Source organism: Rhinopithecus roxellana, chromosome 20, assembly GCF_007565055.1.
Source record: "Rhinopithecus roxellana isolate Shanxi Qingling chromosome 20, ASM756505v1, whole genome shotgun sequence".
Lineage (NCBI taxonomy): Eukaryota > Metazoa > Chordata > Mammalia > Primates > Cercopithecidae > Rhinopithecus > Rhinopithecus roxellana.
The window spans coordinates 25,390,228-25,406,973 of NC_044568.1; the positions used below are offsets into that span (position 1 = coordinate 25,390,228).

The following is a 16,746-nucleotide window of genomic DNA, read 5'->3' on the forward strand; positions in this document are numbered from 1 at the left end:
GCCCTGTCCCTCATCTCTGGCAGAGGCAAAGGGAAGGTAGGGAAAAGCAACATGACCTTGGGAGTTGGTCCACCCACCTTGCCCCCCTGTAGCCAGGCTTCACCTGCAGGCCTCCAAGAGCTGGACTCAGCATGGATCTGTGCTGCCCCTGCCCCTCACAGTTCTTCTCCAGAGGGCAGGGAGAGCCATCCCCTGCCACCTGTCCTTGATGGCCACATGGCCACCTGACCTTCCTGAGGTTCAGTGGGGAGGACAGTAAGATTTGGCTGAGGTAATCCTGTGAGTGGTGACGTGGCTTTTGGTGCTCAGCCCTCAGCCCCATCTTTCTATCTCCAAGGAAGCGGGAGGAGCGACCTCAGCATCCTGTCAGCTGTGAAGTCATCAGAGCCATTGCTGATACCCTCTCCATTCCTGTCATAGCCAAGTAAGCCTCCTTTCTTCATCATGTACTCTGTGTCCCACAGAGCTAAGGGCTGGGTGGTAGCCAGGCCCAGCCTTCCCTAGAGTGAAAAGTTTTAGGGGTGGCTTGGAAAGGGCAGGGCTTTCCACAAGACCCCAGACCCTGTTCCGTCTGCTGCCACCTGAGACTCTCCCCTCTGCATGCCTGTCTCTGGACTGAGGCTGCCGCCTGACTCCTGATGAAATGTATGGAGACAGAGCAGGGGGTCCTTGGAGCAGCAGGCTGCAGGGAGGGGAAAGTATGACCTAAGTGGGCCTCCTTCCCTCCTCTCGTGATCACCAGGGTGTCTATTCCTCTTGCCAGGGTTTTGACTTAGCCCTCAGTGAACATGTAAGTGGCCCATTCAGCTTGGGGGTTTTCCTGTAGTCCCAGTAGCCCAGTTATGGACCCATGTCTCCAGATGTGGGCTGGCTGTAGCCACTGTTTTAGATTAGGGGCAAGGAAAGTAAATTTCCTGGATTACCTATTAAGTGCCAGGCACTTTACATGTATTATCTTGGTTAGTGCTCCTAACTTCATAAGGGGAGATGGATTCTAATATCCACTTTACTGAAGCTATGATAGCTGAAGGGACTTGGCCAAATTCACATTGTTAATCAGTGACAGATCTGAAAGCTGACTTTTTCTGAAAATGCTGATAGGTTCCATGATGGGGACACCCCTAACCCTCCGATTGCTTTTTAGCGGAGGATCTCATGACCACATCCAACAGTATTCGGACATAGAGGACTTTCGACAAGCCACGGCAGCCTCTTCTGTGATGGTGGCCCGAGCAGCCATGTGGAACCCATCTATATTCCTCAAGGAGGGTCTGCGGCCCCTGGAGGAGGTCATGCAGAAATACATCAGATATGTACGTCTCTGTACTTTTTTGAAACAAGCATTTCTGTCTGCCACACTCCTGCAGAGAGCACTTTGTGTGAGCCCCCACCTGCCAGCAGTGCTTGCTGTTTCTCTCCTTTTCTTTTTAGCTCATGTAGTGTAGCTGCACTAGCTCACTGCTGTATTGGGTCTCCCAGCTGCAGTGCTAAGAGAGGATGCTGGGGGGCATGCCTCTACCATCTCCTAAAGCTTCCAGAGGTTTGCAGGTCATAGCAAGGACCTTCTAGATCCAGGATGCTGTTGGAGCCCCAAACACATGATATATATCTTTCTTTTTCTCACACGCTGCACATACAGAGGCATATGCACATGGACTGTGGGTTCTACATCATCAAAGGCATATGTGTCTCTAGGTTGGCTCAGGAGCAGCCACAGCCAAGAGGAGCAATTGAGAAATTTCTCACCTGATTTGAGTCATCAGTCAAAATCACTTCTAAAACTTTTCTATTGCTGATTCCAGAATGCTTTAACCATAACCCTCTACTTAGGGAATAGCCTTTTTTTAATTTGAGATGGGGGTCTCGCTCTGTTGCGCAGGTGTGAGCATAGTGGCATAATCATGAGTCACTGCAGTCTTGACCTCCTGGGCTCAAGTGATCCTCCTGCCTCAGCCTCCCAAGTAGCTGGGACTATAAGCATGTGCCACCACACTCAGCTAATTTTTTATTTTTTAAATAGAGATGAGGTCTCCCTATGTTGCCCAGGCTGGGAATGGCCTTTTCTAAACCAGTTTCTTCTCATTGAGAGGTTGATGGTAGTGCCAAAGGCATATCCCTATAAAAGAAAATGAAGAGTTCACTTGCCTTATCTCTTTGGCACAACCCTGGAACTCTGCGGGACTCCGATCAGCTGCATGTGTCTACAGGGAGAGACAGTGAGTGGTCCTCAAATTCTTCAGTGAATTGGGTCTGAGCAGAGGGTTCAGTCCTTGCCCAGAGCAGAGTTCCATCCTCCTTTTCAGTTCTAGGGTTCATACATGCCTAGGAGTGCCTGTGGCTGCCATGGTATGTGAGTGTTTCCATGGCTGTGCAAGCTGGGATGGTAAGATGCCCTGAGGTCTGTGTCCAGAGTGGGGCAGCCTTTGTCCTATTTCCTGTTCAATGATGCGGCCCTCACCCCCTGGTTCTGGTGTCCTGCTGGGCAAGTTGGTGACCACCAGCTCTCTAATGGTCTGGGATAGCTCCATGGCAAGGGAGGGCTTGCCCCAGCCCACGTCAGCTGTCCAGCTTTTTGGCCAGCTGGCAAGTCTGTGGCCAAGAAGACGTGCTGAACAGTGCTGAGCTTGCTCACTGGGTGAAAGGTGATGTTATCATTCCTGCTGAGCCATCCCTTGGCAGCTCCTCAAGAGGGTGTGCTATCACAGAGAAAGGGAGCAGCTTTCAAGCATAGGCAGGGCTGCTTCTGGTACAGCCAGGTGCCTTCTTTCCAGACAAGCTGAATCAAGGACTTGCCGCTAGCCGGGGCTCCCCAACTTACTTCCCACTTTGTCCCGGGCGTGCCGTGGCACTTTCCCAGGCACTGAAGTCATAGGCCCAGGTGGAGTTACTAGAGTAGCACAGGAGGTGGGGGATGGGAGGGTGTCCTGGAGGGCTGGGGAAGGCCACCTTCACCCACTACCGCTCTCCTGCCCTGCCCCCAGCCAGCCGGCTTACACTGGGTATCCCTGGCAGTCATCTTGCCTCCCTGAGCCTTTATTTCATAGTCTGTGGAGTGATGGTAACAGTTGCACCTCACACTTGGATAGATAAATGTAGTGATGAGTAACACATGTGAACTAAATGATGCTGTGTTTTACCCATGTAGGGGGAAGTTAGAGGCTATTCAAGATGTGGGAAGGGAAGGTGCCCATTCTGGTTAGAAGGAATAGAAGAACTTCAACCCCTTTCCCAGCACTGGACCTGCCATGCCAGAATTTGGTGTGTTTCCCCTTCTTGCCCTGGAAGATACTTGGCAGTAGGTCCTCTGTGGTGGCTGAAGCAGGAAGGGGCTCCCGCACTTCAAGACTTCAGTCAGGCTGTCCAGGAGAGTGTGTTTCTGACCGTGGGCCTTGGCTGTGACCCTTAAGCTTTGTATCACTAGCTGGAGGAGTAGATGACCAAGGTCAAAGTGGCTTTTTAATTTATTTTTATTTTTTATTTTTATTTTAGATAGGGTCTCACTCTTGCCCAGGCTGGAGTGCAGTGGCATGATCATAGCTCACTATAGCCACAACTCCTGGGTGCAAGCAATTCTCTTGCCTTAGCCTCCCTAGTAGTTATGGCTACAGGTGTGTGCCAACATGCCTGGCTAGTTTTCTTTTTCTTTCTTTTTTTTTTTTTTTTGAGACGGAGTTTCGCTGTTGTCGCCCAGGCTGGAGTGCAATGGCACTATATTGGCTCACTGCAACCTCCGCCTCCAGGGTTCAAGCCATTCTCCTGCCTCAGCCTCCCGAGTAGCTGGGATTACACGCGCCCACCACCACGCCCGGCTAATTTTGTATTTTTAGTAGAGATGGGGTTTCTCCATGTTGGTCTGGCTGGTCTCAAACTCTCAACCTCAGGTGATCCACCTACCTTGGCCTCCCAATGTGCTGTGATTACAGGCGTGAGCCACTGTGCCCAGCCGATAATTTTCTTTTCTTTTTTTTTTTTTTTTTGAGACAGAGTCTCGCTCTGTCACCCAGGCTGGAGTGCAGTGGCCGTATCTCAGCCCACTGCAAGCTCCGCCTCCCGGGTTTGCGCCATTCTCCTGCCTCAGCCTCCTGAGTAGCTGGGACTATAGGCGCCTGCCACCTCGCCTGGCTAGTTTTTTTTTTTTTTTTTTTTGTATTTTTATTAGTAGAGACGGGGTTTCACCGTGTTAGCCAGGATGGTCTCGATATCCTGACCTCGTGATCTGCCCGTCTCGGCCTCCCAAAGTGCTGGGATTACAGGCTTGAGCCACCGCGCCTGGCCAATTTTCTTTTTTTAATTTTTGTAGAGTTGAGTCTTATGTTGCCCAGGCTGCTCTTCAACTCCCAGCCTCAAGCAATCTTCCTACAGATGCGAGCCACTGCTCCTGGCCAGTGGTGGTGGTTCTTATGGGGGTCACATTGCCTTGCTGCACATACATCTCTAGTGCCTTCTTGGAGCCCCTTTCCCTGCCATTAGAACATAGCCCAGGCCTTAGAGCCTGCCTGGGCATCAGGCGAGTCATTTCTTCTCTCAGGCGGTGCAGTATGACAACCACTACACCAACACCAAGTACTGCTTGTGCCAGATGCTACGAGAACAGCTGGAGTCGCCCCAGGGAAGGTTGCTCCATGCTGCCCAGTCTTCCCGGGAAATTTGGTAAGAGGCACAATAAGATGTCCATCTGTCCTTGTACATATTGCCCAAGTTTGACTTTGAGCCCTAAGCTGACTCCACTAGGGGACCAGGGACACAGCTTCTGGATGTAGATGTAGAGGAGTGGATTGATGGTATAGCTTTGCCTCCCAGGAGGGGATTCTTTGAAAGCTTTGAAACGTCCCATCCCTGGACGGATTAGCAGAGCTCTGGGAACTAGGGTACTAGGAGGATAGAGGAATGCAAAGGAAGGGGGTTTCCCATAAATGGGATGGTCACAGGCCAGGTCACCAGGAACCAGTGTTCAGGAGAATTGGGCTGTAGCATGGAGTCTCTCCCTTGAGCCTGCACTCACACCCATCACCCGGCAGTTTGAGAGACCACCTGTTGATTCTCTAGATCAGGCGCAGCTCTAGCTCAGATGGTTGACAGCTGAGGCCCTTCACAAGCTGGCCTAGCCACTGCCCCCACAGCTCCCTGTCTACCTGTCTGCTTCCAGACCTCCACACCTGTGCTTGTAATGGGCCCTCTGCCTGGAAGGCTCTCTCCCTCTCACATGAGCTATCTGTAGCCTCTGTCTTTTATAGATGCCTTTCTGAACCACTTTTGCCATTGGGGATCTATCTTCATTTGAGTCTTCCGGCCCTCAAGATGTTTCCTAGAAGGGAAAACCCCTTGCCAGAGCCCTCCTCCCACCCTTGGCTTGTGGCCAAGGTTCGGTCCCTACCCCACATAACTCTGTAGCTCTGGGTGGTGCCTCAGTGTCAGCTGAGACCCATGTATAACTGCCTGTGGCTGGGCGGGAAGTGGGGAACCACTTAGTGGTCAGGCCTCTGTTTTTTCCTCCCATGGGCCCATGTGCTTGATCAGCATTGGTCCACTCAGTCATGGCTGACTGGGGACACTATCTGTGTGCTCCCCCGTGGGAGAGAGGCTGCAGGTGGTGGGGCTGACCTTTACAACCTTTGCCAACCAGTCCAACCTCCCTCCAGTGTCCACATTTGGGTTCGCATTCACTGTCCATCTTCCAGTCCAGGGTAATCCCAGGGCTGGGCAGGAGGCACATTCTGATGGCCAGGCCCCGGTGGTGGTTTGTTGTATGTGGTAGAGGAGTTTCTCAGTGGTGGGGCCCTGCAGTCCTGCAGTACCCTGGATGCTGGCTCCACTAAAGTATTTGCCCTGGTCTGCTTCTTCCTCTTTAGTGAGGCCTTTGGCCTTGGTGCCTTCTATGAGGAGACCACACAGGAGCTGGATGCCCAGCGGACCAAGCTGTCAGCCAGGACTTCAGAGGAGACAGGGGAGCCAGCTGAAGATACCTCTGGTGTCATTAAGATGGCTGTCAAGTTTGACCGGTAGGTCTCCAGCTTGGCCTCAGCTTGGGCTGGGGCCACCACCCTTGGGGTCCCAATGGGCCAGCAAATTGGCTGCTGTATGTGCTTAATGTCAAACATAGGGGCCACAGGTCTTCTTGGTTTGGAAACTTGTTCTAAATTTTCAGCATCCCATAGAAGGTGCTTTCAGGGAAGATAGTTCCTGAAAGGCTGTCCCAAGGGTGACTGAACTCTACTTTTTCCCTGACTCACCGCCTCCCACAACTCAGGGCAGGGGGGACTTGTCTCCTGTTCCTGAAAGTCTGTGCTTTTCCAAGGCCCTGAGAAGCTGGCTGCTTGCATGGAGCTCCTCAAACAAGAGTAGCACCCTAGCCCTCATTTGGCTCTGCAGCCCTGCCCACACCCAGTGCCCCTCACCACCCCTGTGGTGCCCTCTCAAGCTGCTTACACCTCAGATTGTGACTCAGCTTTGAATGGTGCCCTCCTCTGGGATCTGAGCCTTTCTCCAGTCCCCACAACCAGACAGGAGCCAGTGTTGTCTGGCAGAGGGGTGGAGGGGGGAGCGGTGGGGGGATAGCTGTTGGGCAGTCAGATGCCAGGGAGAGTTCCAGTTGGGAAGTTGGAATATGACCCCTCCCACCCTGTCACTGTGTCACCCTGTCACAGGCTGACTCTGAAACCAGATTCCATGTGTCCATGGCTACAGCAGATGATCTTGACACTTGGCAGGCGTAATCAGGGTGGGTGCTGAGCTAGATCCCCGAGACCATTGTCTGACCACCTCCATTGCCCAACTCCACCCACTCCCTACTGACCTTGTCTTGAGTGGCAAGCTTCCTTCTTGGATATTGAAGATTGTTTTTCCAGGCTGGACCTCAGAGTACTGGGAGTTCATTCCCCCTTCCTCTACAATTTCCTGAGCATGCCAAAATTCATCTTCCCTTTAGGGAGAACCCAGGTCCAAGCTGCTGGTGGGACAGGAATGGGAGCCCAGAAGCCTTAAGGCAGCAGCTCGGTGTCTCAGTTCCTCTCATTTCTGCAGCTCCTATCAGGAGCTGAGTAATGCCCTGGCTGAGGGAGGGAGTGGTGATGGTGGGCGAGCCCCAACTTCTTCCCTTCCTTTCCCCAGGAGAGCATACCCAGCCCATATCACCCCCAAGATGTGCCTACTAGAGTGGTGCCGGAGGGAGAAGTTGGCACAGCCTGTGTATGAAACGGTGAGTTCCTGGCTGTGGCCTGCCCTGCAGCCAGCCATGGCACTCCCATGGTTTACACCCTCAACTCTAGACTGCCAGGTTGGAGCCTGGCCTTGCTCTCTGTAGGCATGGAGAAGCTGCTGGTGGCCAGGTCAGTTGCTGATAGCCCCTCCCCTCTTACAGTGGCCTGTTGTCCAATTCAGCCAGACATCTCTTTTTTTTTTTGTGGAAACAGAGTCTAATTTTTTTTTTTTTTTTTAAGGGGTCTTGGCTGGGTGCTGTGGCTCACGCCTGTAATCCCAGCACTTTGGGAGGCTGAGGCAGGTGGATCATGAGGTCAGGAGTTCAAGACCAGCCTGGCCAAGATGGTGAAGCCCTGTCTCTCCTAAAAATACAAAAAAAATAGCTGGGCATGGTGGTGGGTGCCTGTAATCCCAGCTACTTGGGAGGCTGAGGCAGAGAACTGCTTAAACCTGGGAGGCGGAGGTTGCTGTTAGCTGAGATCATGCTACTGCACTGCAGCCTGGGCAGCAGAGCGAGTCTGTCTCGAAAAAAAGAAACGGGGTCTTGCTTTGTTGCCCAGGCAGGCTGGTCTCAAACTGCTATGTTCAAGTGGTCCTCCCTCCTCAGTCTCCCCAAGTGCTGGGATTATGTCATGAGCCTTTTAAAAAAATTTTTATTTAATTATTATTATTATTCTATTTATTTATTTTTTTTGAGACAGAGTCTCGCTCTGTTTTTTTTTTGGAGACAGAGTCTCACTCTGTTGCCTAGGCTGGAGTGCAGTGGCATGATCTTGGCTCACTGCAACCTCCACCTCCAGGTTCAAGCGATTCTCCTGCCTCAGCCCCCTGAGTAGCTGGGATTACAGGTGCGCACCACCACGCCTGGCTAACTTTTTTGTATTTTTAGTAGAGACGGGGTTTCGCCATGTTGACCAGGCTGGTCTCGTACCTCTGACCTCAGATGATCCGCCCACCTCAGCCTCCCAAAGTGCTAGGATTACAGGCATGAGCCACAGCGCCTGGCCCAGACATGTTTTTGGATCAGGCCTCAGCCAATGGGGCACAGAATTGGGCCCCAGATGTGGTGCCCCTGGGGTGGAAACCGTGAGATAGGCTTGCTTCACTTCCTTTGGTCCTTGCGGCCATGCCTTCCTTAGGCTGTTCTGCCTCATCTGGACTGGTCTTCTGGCCTCGAGGCTTATACCTTCTGGGGGTTGTGTCTGTGTCCCCACCCCCGGCCCACCCCCAGCACAGTGACTTTTCCAAAACAAATCTAACTTCTGTCTCCTCAAGTCAGAAGCTCCCCAGTGTCTGAAGGATCAAGCCAGCACCTCAGCATAGAACCTGAGACCCTTCCATGTGCCTCGCTCCTTGCAGTTTCATCCCTGCAGCCCTTTGCTCCAGCCAGTCACCTGGTCCCTCTTCCAGGTGTGCCTTCTCTGCTCCTAGCTTGTCCCTTCTCACCCTTTTGGCATCTGGTGACTCCTCATTTTGGGGACCTGGCCTATCCAGATGTCAGCAGGAGGCTCCATAGCCATGTGCGGCTAAGGGCTCTGCTGGGCTTTGCTTAGGTCCATGACAGCTCCAGACACTTGAGGTCATTGTGTATTTGTGCATCTGCCTTTCTCTACTGGGCACTTTTGCTTGGGAGGAGCATGTGATACAGGCAGCCTTCATTTGACTTAGGTTGGAAATACTTCCTTTTATCTGCCTTTGATTTGACCCCAGCAGGTTGGCCTACAGGGCTCATTTCTCTGGCCATGTGTTTCCTTTTCTCTTTGTACCAGGTTCAACGCCCTCTAGATCGCCTGTTCTCCTCTATTGTCACCGTTGCTGAACAAAAGTATCAATCTACCTTGTGGTAAGTTTCCTCATCATAGGAGAGGAGGCTTGGGGTGGGGAGGAGAGTGGGCATTCTGCCCATGCATCCAGCATTATCCTAGGTCCTAGGAGGGTTGGGTAGATGGTGTATGTGGGCAGTGGCATCCCTTACTCAGTTTTGTCAGAATCTGCCAAGGGTGTGTAGAGTCAGGCCTCACAGCCCTGCACCCTGCCCACCCACCTTATTGCCCTCTGTCTGCCCAGGGACAAGTCCAAGAAACTGGCGGAGCAGGCTGCAGCCATCGTCTGTCTGCGGAGCCAGGGCCTCCCTGAGGGTCGGCTGGGTGAGGAGAGCCCTTCCTTGCACAAGCGAAAGAGGGAGGCTCCTGACCAAGACCCTGGGGGCCCCAGAGCTCAGGAGCTAGCACAACCTGGGGAGCTGTGCAAGAAGCCCTTTGTGGCCTTAGGAAGTAGTGAAGAGAGCCCCCTGGAAGGCTGGTGACTACTCTTCCTGCCCTAGTCACCCCCTCCATGGGCCTGGTGCTAAGGTGGCTGTGGATGCCACAGCATGAACCAGATGCTGGTCTTGCCTGGCAGGAGTTAGATGTCCTGGCAGGGGCCATCCGCCTAGAGCATGGACCAGGGGCCACCCAAGGGTGGATCCTGGCCCCTTTGGTGGATCTGAGTGACAGGGTCAAGTTCTCTTTGAAAACAGGAGCTTTTCAGGTGGTACCTCCCCCACCTGACATTGGTACTGTGCAATAAAGACACCCCCTACCCTCACCCATGGCTGGCTGCTTCAGCCTTGGGCATCTTCATAAATGGGCTTGTGTCCTGGCATGATTATTCTACTCCCACCCTCTGTGCAGAGCTAGAGATTCCCAAAGTGGATCCCCTGCCCATCTCTGTGGTTCTGGTAGAGGTGGGGAATGGGGTATCACTGGACTTGGGCCAAGTTAGGAAGGCCCAAGAAGCCCATTTTACTGATGGTATACCTGCCGCGCTGGACATCAATTGTCTCTTCTGATGAGAGGTGATATGGACTCTGGAAGAAGGACTAGGGTAACTGGTACCCCAGTAAGGGACTAGTCCAGTGGGGTGGGGACTGTTGGTCTGATCCCTGGAGTCTCCTTCAAGCCTGACAGCTGCCTGGAGCCTCAGACCTGATGAGGTGCCTGCTCTGGGCAGTGGGGCACTGGAGGCGGCTGATGACAGCAATTTGGGGCCCTTATGTTTGGCAGATCACACCACACAGTCCCTCCCGTCCCCCGCCTTCCTCATCCCACTTGGGGCGGAAGGAAGTGGCAGATTCTCTTTAATTTCCTCCTGGCAGTGAGAAGCAAACAAACGGCTACCGCATCTCATGGGGCCTCCCCCGCTTACTGGGAGGGGCGTTCTGACCAAAGGTCCCTGCCCTGTCCTGCCCCCGCTTCCTCAGCTGTAAACATGCTGCTTCTCCTCCCTTTTTCCAGGCTCTTTTGGGGTGGTGGGGAGGGGAGGATTCCCTTCTGGGTCAAAGCTGTATTTCCCACATCTCCCCTGTGTCAGAGCCTCACTGTTTTGTGGCAACTTTAACACAGGGTCAGGCACCTGTGCCAGCCAGCAGCCCCTGGCCCTGCTGGCCTCTGAGTCTAGGGTTTGGTGGGTGAGGCCGCTGTCTCAGTTCCAGCACTGCCCTCCTCCCCTCTGCCACCCACGCTTGCTTTTCTGTGTGCAGATAAGGATACCGCAGTACCCACTGCCTCCCAGAGCCCATTACTGTTTGACCTTGGGCAACTCCCTGCTAGTCCTCTCTGTCCTGAGGGCCCTCCTCTTAGAGGGGATCAACTGTCCTCTGCCTGTGTGAGGCTGGCTGGAGGACAATAGGCTGGCCCTTTGATAGTACTCTGTATGGCTAATGGGGTCACTCCATGCCAGGCTGCCCTACCTGACTTCCCAGACCAGTGCTCCCAGAGAAAGGGCTCTATTCAGGAGAAAGACTGAGGCTTGGTCCAGTCTCAGCCAGCAAGCTTTAGGCACAATTTATTTCTGGTTTTTCTTCTTCTTCTTCTTTTTTTTTTTTAATAGAGATAGGGTCTTGCTATGTTGGCCAGGTTGATCTTGAACCCTTGGCCTCGAGGAATCCTCCCACCTTGCCCTCCCAAAGTGCTGGGATTACAGGCATGAGCTACTGCACCTGGCCTATTTCTGATTTTTCGTACTAAAAACAATCTCAATCAAAATGCCTCTTTTGGCTGGGCGTGGTGGCTCACACTGTAATCCCAGCATTTTGGGAGGCTGAGGTGGGCAGATCACTTGAGCTAAGGAGTTCAAGACTAGCCTGCTGGGCAATGCGCCAAAACCCTGTCTACAAAAAATATGAAAATTAGCTGAGTGTGGCCGGGTGCGGTGGCTCACGCCTGTAATCCTAGCACTGTGGGTGGCCGAGACGGGGGCGGGGGGGGCATCATGAGGTCAGGAGATCGAGACCATCCTGGCTAACACAGTGAAACCCTGTCTCTACTAAAAATACAAAAAATTAGCTGGGCACGGTGGCGGGCAGCTGGGACCTGTAGTCCCAGCTACTTGGGAGACTGGGGCAGAAGAATGGCATGAACCAGGCCGGGCGCGGTGGCTCAAGCCTGTAATCCTAGCACTTTGGGAGGCCGAGACGGGCGGATCATGAGGTCAGGAGATTGAGACCATCCTGGCTAATACGGTGAAACCCCGTCTCTACTAAAAAATACAAAAAACTAGCCGGGCGACGAGGCGGGCGCCTGTAGTCCCAGCTACTCGGGAGGCTGAGACAGGAGAATGGTGTGAACCCGGGAGGCGGAGCTTGCAGTGAGCTGAGAGCCAGCCACTGCACTCCAGCTTGGACGGCAGAGCAAGACTCCGTCTCAAAAAAAAAAAAAAAGTTAGCCAGGTGTGGTGGCATGTGCCTACAGTCCTAGCTACTCAGGAGGCTGAGGTGGGTGGATCACTTGAGCCCAGGAGGTTGAAGCTGCAGTGAGCTGTGATGACACCACTGTGTTTCAGCCTAGGCGACAGAGGAAGACCCTGTCTCAAAAAACAACAACAAAAAACAAAAATGCCCCCTTTGCCTTTTCTTATATTCCATATGGAACTGGTTAGACAGAGGCTGCAGTGGTCCCCTACCCCACTAAGTCACTGTGTCCTAAGATCTACCTTCCAGTGGGACTGGGCTTTGATCTCAGGCCACTTCTCCCACCAGTATGGTTTCCCTGGGGAAGCCCCTCCGCTGTCAGGGTCAGGTTCATTTCTGGGCTCTATGTAGGTCTGCTATTAAGATAGAGCCTGGAATGTGGGGGCTTTGAGGGACCTGAGAAGCACTGGGGAGAGAATCCTTCACAGGGGAGGAAGGTGGGGCAGGTCTAGTATATATTCTGTGACTGAGGATGTCTGGCAGAGATCCTGGTTGAATATGTTGGTCCTCAAATGATCTCACTTTAGCACACCTCAGTGTTGCCTTTCCTGGTCTCAAAGTGACCTGCCCAAGGATGGGACTGACGGCGGGTGGAGGGGGCGCAGTTAGGCCTGAAAGCTCTGCCCATTGTTCTCACCATGTCCACCTTAAACTAGGCCACTTAGATTCCCAAACCTCTCCCTGGGCTAGTAGCCACAGCACAACATCCATCCATTCCAGCCAGCCTGATTGAGGATTTCCCCTTAGCTCATCACATTTGGGGGACAAATGGTTTTGATATGAGCATGAGAGGAAGGGATGAGTAAGGCTGGAGAGGGTGGCAGGTCTCTCAAAGGCCACAGCAGGAAGACTGGGCTGTGTGCAAAGAATCTCTTCTACCTGCAGTTCCAGACACTTGGGTCCTTCCAGGTGTTACTCTGCTCAGAACTCTTCCATGGGTCTCTTAAGTCTGCTCTCTGGACCAAGTCCAAACTCCTCAGCCTGGCATTTGAGGACAAAGTGCTGACCCTGTCTTCTCAGCACCCTGTGCTGACTTCAGCAACTAACTTTCTGAGGTTGTAGTTGGCTGGTCTTATCCTCTCCTCTCAGATTGGGAGCTGCTCAAGGGTAGTCCTTGTGTCCCCTGTGGCTACCTTGGCCTGGGTCTGGGGAGCAGGCACAGAAGAATCAAACAAGAGCTTGGGACAAGGGGGATGTTTGGCATGGAGAGGAAGAACTTTTCTAAGCTCTGAATTTCCTCAGAGGCTCCTGTTTTGCCTAATGGGGAACAAGGGACTGGGGTAGGCTAAACTGTGTCATCCCATGGCTCAGAGGGCACTGAAGAACTTCAACAACGGGTGCTCAGGGCCAGTCCTGTGACAGCTGATGATAAAGATGGCTTTCCCTAATTCCCAGTCTTGGGTGGCATTCATACAGGAAAGAGTGGTTGTACAGTGACCCACACAGCCCTTGTCCACCCTGGGTTTCCACCTGCTGTACTGGTCCTGTGGGCCTCCTGGTTTCACAGGGCTCCCAGAGGGCTGGAGGTGGGCCCAGATGACCTGCAGGAGCTTTGGAACTGCCTGAGGAAGAGCTCATGGGGGGATGTCCTGGCCCTAGCTGGGGCAGAGGCTGAAAGAGTATGTACATATCGGTGTGTGTGTGGTCAGGCCCCTTCACAGGCTGCAGAGTTCCCAGCCATTGCTGACTTTCTTACACACATGGTGACTCCTTTCCTGCAGTTGGTGCCCATCCATGTCCCAGCCCTCACCATTCCTTGGTAGCTTCTCAGTTTATCCCAGATCAGAAACCCTCCCTACAATGTAACCTGTTCTAAGTGTTCTCCAGGTGCTCAGTGGCTGGGAACATAGATGCATAGCTGAGCATTTGATGAGTGGTTGAATTTTTCAAGCCATCTACAACTTCTCTGTGGTCCCTTCCCAGTGGAGGGGCTGACTAGCCCAGGGTCTCCCTCCTGCCTGCTGTCTGGTCTGACTATGGCTGATCCCATGGTTTAGGTGAAGTCATGTCTGAAAGGACTTCAGATGAGCTGGCCAAGCCTCTGGGACCTTATACTGTATCAGGATCCTGGTACATGTGGTACAAATAGGTGGACCAGCAGCCTGCCTGAGGCAGAGGGCTCCAGAGCTGATGTGGCATTTGGGCCCCAAGTTCCACACTGAGGCCCTCAAGGTTGGAGATTTGCAGGCAGGATATTCTACCCATCTGATGCCAGTTGTTCCCTCTCCTTGACCACTGTTATCTTCTTCCTCTAACTTCATTCACCCCTGTCCCAGTTGAATCCAGTGATCCATCCAGAATTCTGACCATGTAAATCCCCTGCTCTAAGTCCTTCCACTGCTCCCTACTGCCGTCAGGATAAAGTCCAGACACTTTGCAGTGGCCTGCAGCATTCTGCCCACTCATCCGGCCCCACCTTTGGCTTCTGCCCACTGCAGGTACTTTCTGGTCATCAAGTCTTTGCAAATCTGTTCTCTGCCTGGAATGAAACTTGCTCAATTCTTGCCTGTCACTCCAGTTCCTACTAACCGCTGTCAAGGCCCTGCAGCCAGCGGGCTTATGAACTGTCTCTGAGCTCCTGGCACAATCCTCATTTCTTTGCACAGTAGTTATAGATTTGCTGGTCCCCTCTCCCCTACCCCTGAAGGGAGACTTAATTTGTCTCTGAATCCCCAGGAACAACACAGGTACCGGTACAGAACACTGGGCAGAAATGAACCAATACAAGATGAACGTCTTGGATGCTCTGGACATTCCCTGTCTTCCTGACCCAACGTCTAGTTTGGCTCCCTCTAGGGCTCCCTGGTAGCTCAAGTGTCTGTCCAGACATTGAGACCTCTGCAACGAGCTTCCCTTTACCTTCTCTTCCCACTGGCTTTTGTGGGCGGTGTGGAATGTGCTGTAGGCCTTGTGAGAGAGGCATTTCTTTTTTTTTTCTTTTTCTTTTCTCTCTCTCTCTCTCTCTCTCTTTTTTTTTTTTTTTTTAACAACCTATTGTATCCTCTGAGAGGGCAGCATTTCTTGGACGCACCTGTACCCAAGTCTCTTGACACAGCCCTGGGTTCCTCCAGCAACGCGCATCTAGGGATGCTATATCCTGTGGGAAGCGGTTACCCCACTTCTCTCACCTCCCCGTCCACCTTGCCTCAGTGGAGTCAGGCTCCCAGTCCCCAAGGACGGCCTTCATCCCAGACCCCAGGAGCAGGCGTCTTGGGCCATCTCGGGAAGGCTAGTTTGCTCGAGAGGGGCAGATCACGAAAACGGTTCTTTAGGCAGTGTCACTTCCTCTCCACTGCCAGACACCCAATTTGGGCGGCTCCATCCCTCCTGCTTTCATGGATATGCACCAGGATACAGAGATCACAGAGCTGTGATTGGTACGAGCTCACAACTGGCTCTCCCACTCAATCTACTCAACTTCCAGCAAGGGACAGGCCCTGCCCATTGGGCTTCGCCGAGGCCTCAAACGCGCACGCCGTCTAGGGAGCAGCTGCGGGGGCCCGCTAGTAGGGACAAAGGCGCAGCCACCGGAGCGCAGGCTCCGCCCCGCAGAGGGTGGGCCTGCGGAGACCGCGAGCTCAGAGTCTGGACTTGTCGTGCAACCTGCCTCCTTCGGTTTCTCCCCAACCTAGCTGGACACTAGGTCCGGTCCCTGCCCTCTGGAGACTCAGCCATTAAAGTTGAGGTGGGGGGATGAGGATGTGGGCGGCGTCCAGGTAACCCTGCGGGGCCCTAATGCCTTCCCTAAAGCCAGCCATCAGGAGTAACACGATGCGCACCCACATCACCGAACCCAGAACCTCGGTGCTTCGGCACCCCTTCTTGAACATGAACTCCGCCCAATGAGCAAAAAGGTCTCCTCCATTGGCCAGTGGTGGTCCCCTATCCAATTAGAGAGGCTATCGGCCTTCTCTCGTCTAATTTAGAAGGAATCGCAGAGGGAATGCAGACCAAACTACAACTCCCGAGAGATAGCTGGGCTCTTCGGGGCTGGGTGTTCACGTGACTTCCTTCTCGCGGAGACCGAGTTACGCGATAGGCCTGTGAGGGGGCGGGGCCCGGCGCCAGTTCGCCGCCCTAGTGGCCAATCGGCAGCCAGGTCGGACGGGCACGCGTAGGGGGCGGGGCCGGGCGCGCGGCAGGGCGCGAGAGCGCGCCCGCGGCGGCGGTGGCGGCGACTGTGGGGGGGCGGGGAACATTGGCTAAGGCGACAGTGGAGGCTTAGGCACCGGTGGCGGGCGGCTGCGGCTCCTGGTGCTGCTCGGCGCGCGGCCAGCTTTCTAGTTCGGAACGGAACGCTCGGCGTCGCGGGCCCCGCCCGGAAAGTTTGCCGTGGAGTCGCGACCTCTTGGCCCGCGCGGCCCGGCATGAAGCGGCGTTAAGGAGCTGCTGCCGCCGCTTGCCGCCGCCGCCGCCGCCGCCGCCGCCGCCGCCTGAGGAGGAGCCGCAGCACCCTGAGCCACGCCGATGACTACTGCAAACTGTGGCGCCCACGACGAGCTCGACTTCAAACTCGTCTTTGGCGAGGACGGGGCGCCGGCACCGCCGCCCCCGGGCTCGCGGCCTGCAGGTGGGTGCCGGGCCAGGCGAGACCATGGAGCGACCCCGCTTCTCGGTCGCAGGATCTCTCGCTCCCTCCCTGTTCCCTTGGATGACCGGAGACCGATAACCCCTTGTGTGTGTGCGCGCGGGCGCGCGCGTGTGTGTGTGGTGAGTTAAAAACGGATTTAAATCGCTGAGGAGGCGTGTGGCTCGCTGCGACATGGAAGTGGTGGCGGGCTTGGCTGGAAGCAAACTAGTGGGGAACTCGACTACGGGAC

General features: G+C 54.0%; 2 protein-coding genes across 11 annotated transcripts in view; both read left to right on the forward strand.

Moving 5' to 3' along the window:
- Nucleotides 1–9,822, forward strand: part of DUS2 (dihydrouridine synthase 2) — a 60,089-nt gene extending 50,267 nt beyond the window's left edge. For 5 of the 6 annotated variants that reach the window (XM_030924631.1, XM_030924632.1, XM_010355057.2 and 2 more), the window contains 7 exons: nt 338–424; nt 1,145–1,313; nt 4,529–4,650; nt 5,850–5,999; nt 7,108–7,195; nt 8,967–9,040; nt 9,265–9,822. In XM_030924631.1, coding sequence (XP_030780491.1) covers nt 338–424; nt 1,145–1,313; nt 4,529–4,650; nt 5,850–5,999; nt 7,108–7,195; nt 8,967–9,040; nt 9,265–9,502 — 928 coding nt within the window. In that variant the 3' untranslated portion in view covers nt 9,503–9,822. Of the gene's footprint in view, nt 1–337; nt 425–1,144; nt 1,314–3,145; nt 3,259–4,528; nt 4,651–5,849; nt 6,000–7,107; nt 7,196–8,966; nt 9,041–9,264 lie in introns of all 6 variants that reach the window. The other variant, XR_004055367.1, reaches the window with a different exon arrangement.
- Nucleotides 9,823–16,038: 6,216 nt separating this feature from the next.
- Nucleotides 16,039–16,746, forward strand: part of NFATC3 (nuclear factor of activated T cells 3) — a 162,908-nt gene continuing 162,200 nt past the window's right edge. For all 5 annotated transcript variants that reach the window (XM_010355051.2, XM_010355052.2, XM_030924648.1 and 2 more), the window contains exon 1: nt 16,039–16,496. In XM_010355051.2, coding sequence (XP_010353353.1) covers nt 16,394–16,496 — 103 coding nt within the window. In that variant the 5' untranslated portion in view covers nt 16,039–16,393. The remainder of the gene's footprint in view (nt 16,497–16,746) is intronic.